At 42.3% G+C, this 12151-nt stretch overlaps 1 protein-coding gene across 1 annotated transcript in view; it reads left to right on the forward strand.

Moving 5' to 3' along the window:
- Positions 1–8202, forward strand: part of LOC124556398 — a 137676-nt gene extending 129474 nt beyond the window's left edge. The window contains exon 2 of the mRNA XM_047130360.1: positions 8123–8202. Within this exon, the coding sequence (XP_046986316.1) occupies positions 8123–8202 (80 nt within the window). The remainder of the gene's footprint in view (positions 1–8122) is intronic.
- The last annotated feature ends 3949 nt before the right edge of the window (positions 8203–12151 follow it).

Genomic DNA, 12151 nt, shown 5'->3' on the forward strand with positions numbered 1-12151 from the left:
GGACCTTTTTCATTGGAATTTTTGTTCTGATTAATCTTAAATAGGGCATAATTTTCACTCAACCTCATACATAACTATATACTTTATAGTAACTATAGAAACCGAAAATGTTTTCCATCTTTCAACCTCTCACCCAAAATTTGATATGATAGGACTGGCAACCGTTTACCATATATTAAGAGGAGCCAACTAAAGAATTTGGTTCTTGATAGAAACTTTTTCTTTAATTATTCCGAAATAAATCTCAGTTTTCCCATACCACTCAGGGAAGTGTACTGAGATCTAATGTGAGTCCTGCTACCAATTAGTGTTAAGGAATGCAATTCATGTATTTAAACAAGATGTATTCATCGTCCACTCAAACAAAATGGTTCAAATGGCTCTGAGCACTATGGGACTCAACTGCTGAGGTCATTAGTCCCCTAGAACTTAGAACTAGTTAAACCTAACTAACCTAAGGACATCACAAACATCCATGCCCAAGGCAGGATTCGAACCTGCGACCGTAGCGGTCTTGCGGTTCCAGACTGCAGCGCCTTTAACCGCACGGCCACTTCGGCCAGCCTCCACTCAGACATTGTTTCTAAAATTCTCAACACAAAATGCTGACCGTGATTTCTAGAAAAGCTATGACTTTCCAGACTTCATTAGTGAATCTTTTAGAATTTGCAAGAGACATTTAGCCAATTTTGTGTCGTTTCCAGGGAACACCACGAGGAGATAGTCTCTCTTCGTCCCCCATTCTGGACCCATTATATTTGTTTACAATATTTATAGGATTTTTACAATAGTGCGATCGGCGTGAACTGAACACCTTTTCAGTATTTACAAGTATTGCTGTAGCTTCACCCATTTCCTTTTCATTGTAATTTCTGCGCATAGGCCACACAAGTAAGAAACGATTTTATATTGCCTTCAACTTGGAGTCTTGTAAGGGCCTTAGAAACTATTTCATCTGTCTTAATTGCGGACTTCTTTCTTCTTTTCCCACCTAGAATTAAAAGTAATCGGTCAAATTGGTGCCCATGATATACTGCGTCCTCTCTGAGAATTTTTATTAAGGAGGAAAAATTTGGATGAACCTTCGAAATTAATGTATTTATCCTCCGATTACATCCTTCTGAAACATTGTTGGTGCGGTAACGCCTTCCTGCGTAGTTCCATATATATCCCTTGGCATGTCTTCATTATCCAGCCATTGTTCAACAAAATAGTCGTAAAAATCCTGCAGTTATTCATTATCTGGCGTGCTCTCCTGAATGAATAGCCACCCATCATGTCCAGGGGAATGTGAGCCGAAGCGGAACACAATCTTTCCTACGTGAAAACGAATTTCTTCGTTTTCCTTGTAGGCAGCAACAAGGCCGGAATTCTGCACTTGCCTCCACAAGCACTGATTGAAATGGTAGTTGCAGCCATTAATCTTTGCATCAGGAAACAAATGTGTTACTGATTGGATGATTGCAGCTTCAGAACCTATCATGGTAGCTATAGGATTCGATCCAGGTACGTTGCTCTTAACAGCTGTGAAAAAGCGATCGTACGTTTCTCGCTTTTTATTGGGTAGCAAGGTGTACATGGTTGGAACTGTGTTTGTTTCCTCCCCAAAACTAGAAATATCGGCATGAGGAATAAATAACTGTCCAAACTGCTTGCTGGAGCTTTTGAACGTTCCATTGACAAAGAACGAATTGCAGTCTGTTAAACAGGATTGTCCCCTTTCGCTGGCGAACACCAATATCCTACCATTTGGTCCTCTGACGTCATCTTCAAGTAAAAATTTGCTCGCATCATTCATTAGAAAATGTTCTTGCAGAAATATTCCTGCAGCATCGGTCGGATCTTGTGTAGATCCCATGCTTTTTTGCCTGATGCATTGAAGTGATCGTTTTGCACTCCTGTGTGGCGGCAGTGATATGACGATGTCGTATCCTTGATTGAACAGGGACCCTACTTCTTTGGCGTAAACAGAAGAAACTGAAATGTCCGTTTCTTTTCCACACCTTTTGTTGTTTGCCACGTGTTTTCGCATTTCATTAGCCGCAACGTCCGGAATACATGTATGGCTGCCTTCGCCTAAAACTAAGTTGTTTCTGGTGGTTGGTGTCCACAGCAGTACTGAATTGTGGTGCGCTACCTGTTTGGTGTCCCTGTAGACCGCCCGCTACCTGCTCGGCCAGGTCTCCTCACAAATGTCGCTCATCACAACTGTCACTCCTCACAAGTGTCCGAACCCCGTGGCGGAGAAGGACAGAGAAAGCTGGAAGGAGGAGACGGACCAAAAGATGACTGAAAAAACTACATACCTGGGCAATGCCAGATACCTAGCTAGTATATTACTATAACTGCAACATGTCTTAGCGGTCACAATGAATGCTAACACCTATTGTGTCATACTACACTGGCGTCCAAAATTAAAGCAACAAACGAAAATATTTCTAGGTTGAGTTTACTTTGCACAAAACAGCATAAACAGTTGATAGCCAAGTAGAAACAATGTAAAGAATACAGAACGTAAACAAACGCGACATGCAAAACGGTAGACAAAAATGATGTTCGTTTTTTTCCAACTTAACGGATTTGCACACACATTTCGACAACTGGTTAATGTGCTCAGTGCCTCTGGCATCAGTACAGGTCTGTCGAGGACGGGACACGCTGTGGATGATGGTCATCCATCTCATGTTGAGGCAACAACGCACATTCCTCCTGCAGAGCTGCTAGCAAATGATAGAGAGTGATTGATGGATATCGAAGTGACGCAATTTGTCACCCTAGTGCATTCCAGACATGCTCTACAGGATTCAAATGGGAAGAGCGTGCAGGCCATGCTATGCGTGTAATATCTTCCGTTTCCAAGAAAACCTCTATGAGGTCGAGTATTATTGTCCATCAGTACGAAGTCTGGGCGCACACAACCTCACAACAACCGCACGTGAGGTGCCAAGATCTCGTCACGATACCTGATAGTAATTAAACCTGGCCGATACACTCGTACAATTTCATAAAGAGGTGTTCGAGTGGTCAACATGATGATTGCCTACCCTACTAGAGATCCTCCACGATATCAGTCTCTTTCCACAATGTTGGGATCCCGAAATTGAATTCCACATTACCTCCAGATGGGAATCCGCCGAGAATCACTGTACAGGCCGTATCGGTCATGATCTGTGGAAAGAACACTGGGCCACTATTCGACCACCATCCAGGTGGCATGTTGATGACTCCATTCGAGACGTTTCCTTCTGTGAAGTCGTGGCATAGCTATATATACAGCAGATCTCCAACAGTAAAGGCCATTCTGTCGTAGCCTTCTGTACACCGTTTGCCTCGATACAACACATCCAATGGATACTACGAGGTCAGATGCTAGTTACCGTGCCCTTACAGCCAAATAACGTTCCTCTCTTTCTGATGCCATAAGTGGCCAGCCTTTCCCTGGTTTTGGGATACACTTTCGGTCTCTACAGGGTGTTACAAAAAGGTACGGCCAAACTTTCAGGAAACATTCCTCACACACAAAGAAAGAAAATATGTTATGTGGACATGTGTCCGGAAACGCTTACTTTCCATGTTAGAGCTCATTTTACTACTTCTCTTCAAATCACATTAATCATGGAATGGAAACACACAGCAACAGAACGTACCAGCGTGACTTCAAACATTTTGTTACAGGAAATATTCAAAATGTCCTCCGATAGCAAGGATACATGCATCCACCCTCCGTCGCATGGAATCCCTGATGCGCTGATGCAGCCCTGGAGAATGGCGTATTGTATCACAGCCGTCCACAATACGAGCACGAGGGGTCTCTACATTTGGTACCGGGGTTGCGTAGACAAGAGCTTTCAAATGCCCCCATAAATGAAAGTCAAGAGGGTTGAGGTCAGGAGAGCGTGGAGGCCATGGAATTGGTCACCGAATCTGTTGTTGAGAAGCGTACGAACACTTCGACTGAAATGTGCAGGAGCTCCATCGTGCATGAACCACATGTTGTGTCGTACTTGTAAAGGCACATGTTCTAGCAGCACAGGTAGAGTATCCCGTATGAAATCATGATAACGTGCTCCATTGAGCGTAGGTGGAAGAACATGGGGCCCAATCAAGATATCACCAACAATGCCTGCCCAAACGTTCACAGAAAATCTGTGTTGATGACGTGATTGCACAATTGCGTGCGGATTCTCGTCAGCCCACACACGTTGATTGTGAAAATTTACAATTTGATCACGTTGGAATGAAGCCTCATCCGTAAAGAGAACATTTGCACTGAAATGAGGATTGACACATTGTTGGATGAACCATTCGCAGAAGTGTACCCGTGGAGGCCAGTCAGCTGCTGATAGTGCCTGCACACGCTGTACATGACACGGAAACAACTGGTTCTCCCGTAGCACTCTCCATACAGTGACATGGTCAACGTTACCTTGTACAGCAGCAACTTCTCTGATGCTGACATTAGGGTTATCGTCAACTGCACGGAGAATTTCCTCGTCCATTGCAGGTGTCCTCGTCGTTCTAGGTCTTCCCCAGTCGCGAGTCATAGGCTGGAATGTTCCGTGCTCCCTAAGACGCCGACCAATTGCTTCGAACGTCTTCCTGTCGGGACACCTTCGTTCTGGAAATCTGTCTCGATACAAACGTACCGCGCCACGGCTATTGCTCCGTGCTAATCCATGCATCAAATGGGCATCTGCCAACTCCGCATTTGTAAACATTGCACTGACTGCAAAACCACGTTCGTGATGAACACTAACCTGTTGATGCTACGTACTGATGTGGTTGATGCTAGTACTGTAGAGCAATGAGTTGCATGTCAACACAAGCACCGAAGTCAACATTACCTTCCTTCAATTGGGCCAACTGGCGGTGAATCGAGAAAGTACAGTACATACTGACGAAACTAAAATGAGCTCTAACATGGAAATTAAGCCCTTCCGGACACATGTCCACATAATATCTTATCTTTATTTGTGTGTGAGGAATGTTTCCTGAAAGTTTGGCCGTACCTATTTGTAACACCCCGTATAACATGTCGCCACATCTAAGAAACAACAGAACGGTTCACATTAAGCCATCGAGCCACGTCAGTTTGCGACTGTCTTGCTTTCATTTTTTCTATGCAGAGAGTCTGGTAGGCGTCTTCTCTGTGCCATACTGCCCGGGGTGTGACTGCGTACACAGCGATTGTGGATGTGGAACTACCCGGCTAACACCACCCCGTTTGATTGGTGCCCTATCATTGTTGCCGTGATTGTTCGTTGAACGAAATGCCATCTTCCGTTCGGAATACGATCGTACGAACATCTGTTTACAATGTGTATGATTATATCGTGAATTAGACACAGGACGGGGAAATAGCGATATATTGCTTTTACTTTGGAAACCAGTGTTTTTTTTTTTTTTTTTTTTACAATCAGTACGCATTTGGGCGAGTACATAACGCTCACACCCCGATGCAATACTATAAAGCGTGATGGGTGTTGTTACAACGTATTTCCTACTAGCCACTATAACACAGATACTATGGTTAAGGAGAATAATTGAAATTAAAATTACCTGTTGCAAACGAACTGAGATGTCGAATAGAGTGTGGTCGCAACACAATTATAAAATTTCAATAAGTTCTTAACAGTACGAGCTACAACCTAAATACTAAAGGGGGTAGGACGTCAAACGGGCCGACTTGGAGCAGGAGAGGCTCCACAGGACATTTTAATTTCCACTGTCAAAACTTTGAAAGCATGACCAGAAATGATTCAGGATTTATACTCGTAGCAGTGAAAGCTCAAAAACTTAACAAAATATATTTTTTTTACATGTGAAATTTCATCATTTTTTCACTGACTACTGGCTGCATTTGTTGCTATAGGTACACTTTTCTTCCTAAGTAAGAGAGATTCTTCGATGAATTTTGCGCGTCATACAAACTATAGTTACATGTGTATGAAACTCTAAAGTTATTTAATTTATGAAAAAATGAATGAACTGTTAGATTTTAAACTTCATGTTTAGAAAAAACTCAAATTTTATAGTTAATTATCTCAGTTTTTACCACAGTTTTTAATAGATTTGGAAAATTCTAGTGTTTCATACATCTGTAAGTGCTGCTTGTATGCTGTGAAAAATTCATCGCAAAATCTCTCTTACTTAGGAAGATAAGTACCTACAGAAACAATTGCAGCCAGTAGTAAGTGAAAAATGATGAAATTTCACATGTAAAACAAAAAGGTATTTTGCTACGTTTTTAAACTTCCACTGCTATGAGTTTGACTCCTCAATCCTCCCTGGTCATGCTGACAAAGTTTTATGAATTTATTTGTAAAAGTATAGACAGTAAAAATTAAATTGTCCTGTGGTGCCTCTCTTGCTCCAACTCGGCCCGTTTGACGTCCTACCCCCCTTAAGAGTACGATTCATAAAATACTATCTGCATTCGGTGCTGTTGTACAGAACGGAGTTTGGATGTTAAAAGCTCCTACACCGTCGTTTACCTAAAATTCAGTGGGGAACACGAATGACAGATGAAGAAGTTTAACGGTGATTACACAACAATCGTGAATTCTTAATTTTTATCAACTACAGGGAAGCTCAAAGTGCTATTTATTAAAACTGATCACTGTAGGGAAAATAGACATCCGATGAGGAAGGCACCTGAGGAAGGGTTCGTCACTGCATAATATCTACCAGTGACTGGCCTACAAACAGCTGAACACGCAACACACACGGCAGTGGACGGAGTGAAATTGAATCAAATGGACACAAACGCACAGCTAAGGTTGCATACACTGGCGTTCGACAAAATACGGGAAAACCCCAAGAAACATATGCTTGAAGTTAAATTCGTATGCAGGTTGTGTTGTATCATGAACGGCAACTGTGCAATGTTGCCAACGTATTGCAAGTGACAGTCGTGGTCAGAACAGAGTTCTGTGTATCTGTGACTGCATTATGTTGGAGCTAAGTGAATTCTACCGTGGGCAGACTTTTGGAGCACGTATGGTACATGCTTCCGTAACCATGGTAGCCGGGAGTGTTTGGTGTTTCAAGAAGCACAGTATCGAAGATGTGAACCGCATTCAGCGAAAGCGGAGTAAAATCATCCACCAAGTGTCAGGGCACACTGGAATTCCAAAATCGAGTGTCACCGATACAAAAGCCAGTAACAGGGAAACGTGGTACCGAAGCCATTAGACATGGACTACATAAGAATGTCGTTTAGTCGGATGAGCCGTGTGTCGAACTGTTTACAACTTCTGGCAGAGTTTATGTACCAAGAGTGAGGTATGGCGTTAATGATATGGGCAACCATATCGTCGGATTCCATGGACGCCATGGTCACTCTGCAAGGTCGCTTAACTGCCAGGGAGTATGTGAGCCTTTTGGCTGATCACACTTGTCTCCTGGTACAATGTTCATTCCCCAATGGAGATGCTGTGTTCCAAGACGACAGAGCCCCCGTTCACGGAGAATGCATCGTCCACGACTGATTTCGTGAACTTGAGGATGAACTGACGCATCTTCCCTGGCCACTGCATTTACACAATGGCAATGTTCTTTAACCATTGTGATCTACTTTGAAGAGATAGGTGAGTGATCGCTATCCACCACCACCATCGTTACCTAAACTTACCAGTATTTGCGGGAAGAATTATATAAGAATCCCTTGAAAACCATACAGTACCTGCTTTTATTCATTGCGAGACGACTGGAAGCTCTTTTGCCCGCCATTGATTTTCCTATACATATTGGGCATGGTAATGTATTGCGTTTGTGGTATTTGAATATTTTTGTTCGCCCATTGTTGAAAGAAGAGGGAGGTCCGAGATGGACGAATTGTTCCATTAGCCATTGAGCATAGGTCGCCAACATATTATTTTGTACAGTGGCATAAATGTTCGTCATTTTTTTTTTAATTTCTAGAGAGGACATGAACTTACCTGGACAGCTGATCGTCTTTGATTCTTCTTGTTGTTGCGTTATTACGTCATTTATTGATGTCGAATGTTAAATGACTTAATATACTTTGTTTTAGTTGCAGCTTTTGTATTGCAGTTATAGTAATTTGAAATATATCCTCCCAGTATTTAACAGTCACTCTGACATACAGTCTTTTCCACAGGTTCACCACAGGACCCTTTTTATTCTCCTCAGACAGAGAAAGCTGTAATAGTGCAGCAGCCTAGGTATGAGCGCAGGTAAACATCATGTGATGCATCACTTCCAGTGAGTGAGCACCTTTTCAAATCCCTCTGACAGGCATCCAGAAAAGTTTCAGGATCTCGGTAGCCAGAAATCTTGTTATCAGTACAGGCTTGTGATATTATAACTCCACAACTGATAAGTTATGTGACTAGTGCCTCCCGTCGGGCAGACCCTTCGCCGGCTGCAAATCTTTCGATTTCACGCCACTTCTGCTACTTGCTCGTCGATGGGGATGAAATGATGATGATTAGGACAAAACAACACCCAGTCCCTGAGGGGAGAAAATCTCCGACTCAGTCGGGAATCGAACCCGGGCCCTTAGGACTGACATAATGTTGCGCTGACCACTCAGCTACCGGGTGCGGACAACTGATCAGTAGTAGGTTATGAAGAAGCGTTGTGGGCCATACAACAATCATATCATATATTCCGTGTCAGATTACACATCCGGTGTCAGATTATCCACTTGGACAACTTATATTCAAGGCCATCCCATGCTCCTTATCCCCAGGGAACCAGCGGGAATTAATCAGTGTCACTCAGAAGAGCCCTCCACACGCCTGGGGCAATTGTGCGAAATATATTAAAGCTCACGACGTAGCTCGATAGTGGTCACTTTATGTAAGATTGGTGGGGAACCCCTACCTATTTTTGTCAGCCAATGGGAGCGCAATTAAATGGCGGGAAACCCAATCGACCAATAAGATTCGAACTCCTCCTTCGCCCCCTTGTTGTTGTTGTTGTTGTTGTTGTTGTGGTCTTCAGTCCTGAGACTGGTTTGATGCAGCTCTCCATGCTACTCTATCCTGTGCAAGCTTCTTCATCTCCCAGTACCTACTGCAACCTATACATCCTTCCGAATCTGTTTAGTGTATTCATCTCTTGGTCTCCCTCTACGATTTTTACCCTCCACGCTGTCCTCCAATACTAAATTGGTGATACCTCGATGTCTCAGAACATGTCCTACCAACCGATTCCTTCTTCTAGTCAAGCTGTGCCACAAACTCCTCTTCTCCCCAATTCTATTCAATACTTCCTCATTAGTTATGTGATCAACCCATTTAATCTTCAGCATTCTTCTGTAGCACCACATTTCGAAAGCTTCTATTCTCTTCTTGTCTAAGCTATTTATCGTCCACGTTTCACTTCCATACATGGCTACACTACATACAAATACTTTGAGAAACGACTTCCTAACACTTAAATCTATACTCGATGCTAACAAATTTCTCTTCTTAAGAAACGCTTTCCTTGCCATTGCCAGTCTACATTTTATATCCTCTCTACTTCGACCATCATCAGTTATTTTGCTCCCCAAATAGCAAAACTCCTTTACTACTTTAAGAGTCTCATTTCCTAATCTAATTCCCTCAGCATCACCCGACTTAATTCGACTACATTCCATTATCCTCGTTTAGCTTTTGTTGATGTTCATCTTATATCCTCCTTTCAAGACACTGTCCATTCCGTTCAACTGCTCTTCCAAGTCCTTTGCTGTCTCTCACAGAATTACAATGTCATCGGCGAACCTCAAAGTTTTTTATTTCTTCTCCATGGATTTTAATTCCTAGTCCGAACTTTACTTCTGTTTCCTTTATTGCTTGCTCAATATACAGATTGAATAACATCGGGGATAGGCTACAACCCTATCTCACTCCCTTCCCAACCACTGCTTCCCTTTCATGCCTCTCAACTCTTATAACTGCCATCTGCTTTCTGTACAAATTGTAAATAGCCTTTCGCTCTCTGTATTTTATCCCTGCCACCTTCAGAATTTGAAAGAGAGTATTCCAATCAACATTGTCAAAAGCTCTCTCTAAGTCTACAAATGCTACAAACGTGGGTTTGCCTTTCCTTAATCTTTCTTCTATGATAAGTCGTAGGGTCAATATTGCCTCACGTGTTCCAACATTTCTACCGAATACAAACTGATCTTCCCCGAGGTCGGCTTCTATCAGTTTTTCCATTCGTCTGTCAAGAATTCGCGTTAGTATTTTGCAGCTGTGACTTATTAAACTGATAGTTCGGTAATTTTCACATCTGTCAACACCTGATTTCTTTGGGATTGGAATTACTATATTCTTCTTGAAGTCTGAGGGTATTTCGTCTGTCTCACACATCCTGCTCACCAGATGGTAGAGTTTTGTCAGGACTGGCTCTCTCAAGGTTGTCAGTAGTTCTAATGGAATGTTGTCTACTCCAGGGGCCTTGTTTTGACTCAGGTCTTTCAGTGCTCTCTCAAACTCTTCACGCAATATCATTTCTTCCATTTGATCTTCATCTACATCCTCTTCCATTTCCATAATATTGTCCTCAAGCACATCGCCCTTGTATAGGCCCTCTATATACTCCTTCCACCTTTCTGCTTTCCCTTCTTTGCTTAGAACTGGGTTTCCATCAAAACTCTTGATATTCATGCAAGTGGTTCTCCATTCTCCAAAGGTCTCTTTAATTTTCCTGTACGCAGTATCTATCTTACCCCTAGTGAGATAAGCCTCTACATTCTTACATTTGTCCTCTAGCCATCCCTGCTTAGCCATTTTGCACTTCCTGACGATATCATTTTTGAGACGTTTGTGTTCCTTTTTGCCTGCTTCATTTACTCCATTTACATATGTTCTCCTTTCATCAATTAAATTCAATATTTCTTCTGTTACCCAAGGGTTTCTACTAGCCCTCGTCTTTTTACCTATTTGATCCTCTGCTGCCGTCACTATCTCATCACTCAAAGCTACCCATTCTTTTTCCACTGAATTTCTTTCCCCCATTCCTGTCAATTGTTCCCTGATGCTCTCCCTGAAACTCTGTATAATCTCTGGTTCTTTCAGTTTATCCAGGTCCCATCTCCTTAAATTCCCACCTTTTTGCAGTTTCTTCAGTTTTAATCTACAGTTCATAACCAACAGATTGTGGTCAGAGTCCACATCTGCCCCTGGAAATGTCTTACAATTTAAAACCTGGTTCCTAAATCTCTGTCTTACCATTATATAATCTATCTGATACCTTTTAGTATCTCCAGGGTTTTTCCATGTATACAACCTTCTTTGATGATTCTTAAACCAAGTATTAGCTATGATTAAGTTATGCTCTGCGCAAAATTCTACCAGGCGGCTTCCTCTTTCATTTCTTAGCCCTAATCCATATTCACCTACTATGTTTCCTTCTCTCCCTTTTCCTACTGACGAATTCCAGTCACCCATGACTATAAAATTTTCCTCTTCCTTCAATACCTGAATAACTTCTTTTATCTCATCGTACATTTCATCAATTTCTTCGTCATCTGCAGAGCTAATTGGCATATAAACTTTTACTACTGTAGTAGGCGTGGGCTTCGTGTCTATCTTGGCCACAATAATGCGTTCACTATGCTGTTTGTAGTAGCTTACCCGTACACCTATTTTTTTATTCATTATTAAACCTACTCATGTATTACCCCTATTTGATTTTGTATTTATAACCCTGTATTTACCTGGCCAGATGTCTTGTTCCTCCTGCCACTGAACTTCACTAATTCCCACTATATCTAACTTTAACCTATCCATTTCCCTTTTTAAATTTTCTAACCTACCTGCCCGATTAAAGGATCTGACATTCCACGCTGCGATCCGTAGAACACCAGTTTTCTTTCTCCTGATAACAACGTCCTCCTGAGTAGTCTCCGCCCGGAGATCCGAATGGGGGACTATTTTACCTCCGGAATATTTTATCCTAGAGGACGCCATCATCATTTAATCATACATAAAGCTGCATGCCCTCGGGAAAAATTACGGCTGTAGTTTCCCCTTGCTTTCAGCCGTTCGTAGTAACAGAACAGCAAAGCCATTTTGGTTAGTGTTACAAGGACAGATCAGTCAATCATCCAGACTGTTGCCCCTGCAACTACTGAAAAGGCTGCTGCCCCTCTTCAGGAACCACACGTTTGTCTGGCCTCTCAACAGATACCCCA

Source organism: Schistocerca americana, chromosome X (assembly GCF_021461395.2).
Source record: "Schistocerca americana isolate TAMUIC-IGC-003095 chromosome X, iqSchAmer2.1, whole genome shotgun sequence".
In the NCBI taxonomy this organism is placed as follows: Eukaryota; Metazoa; Arthropoda; class Insecta; order Orthoptera; family Acrididae; genus Schistocerca; species Schistocerca americana.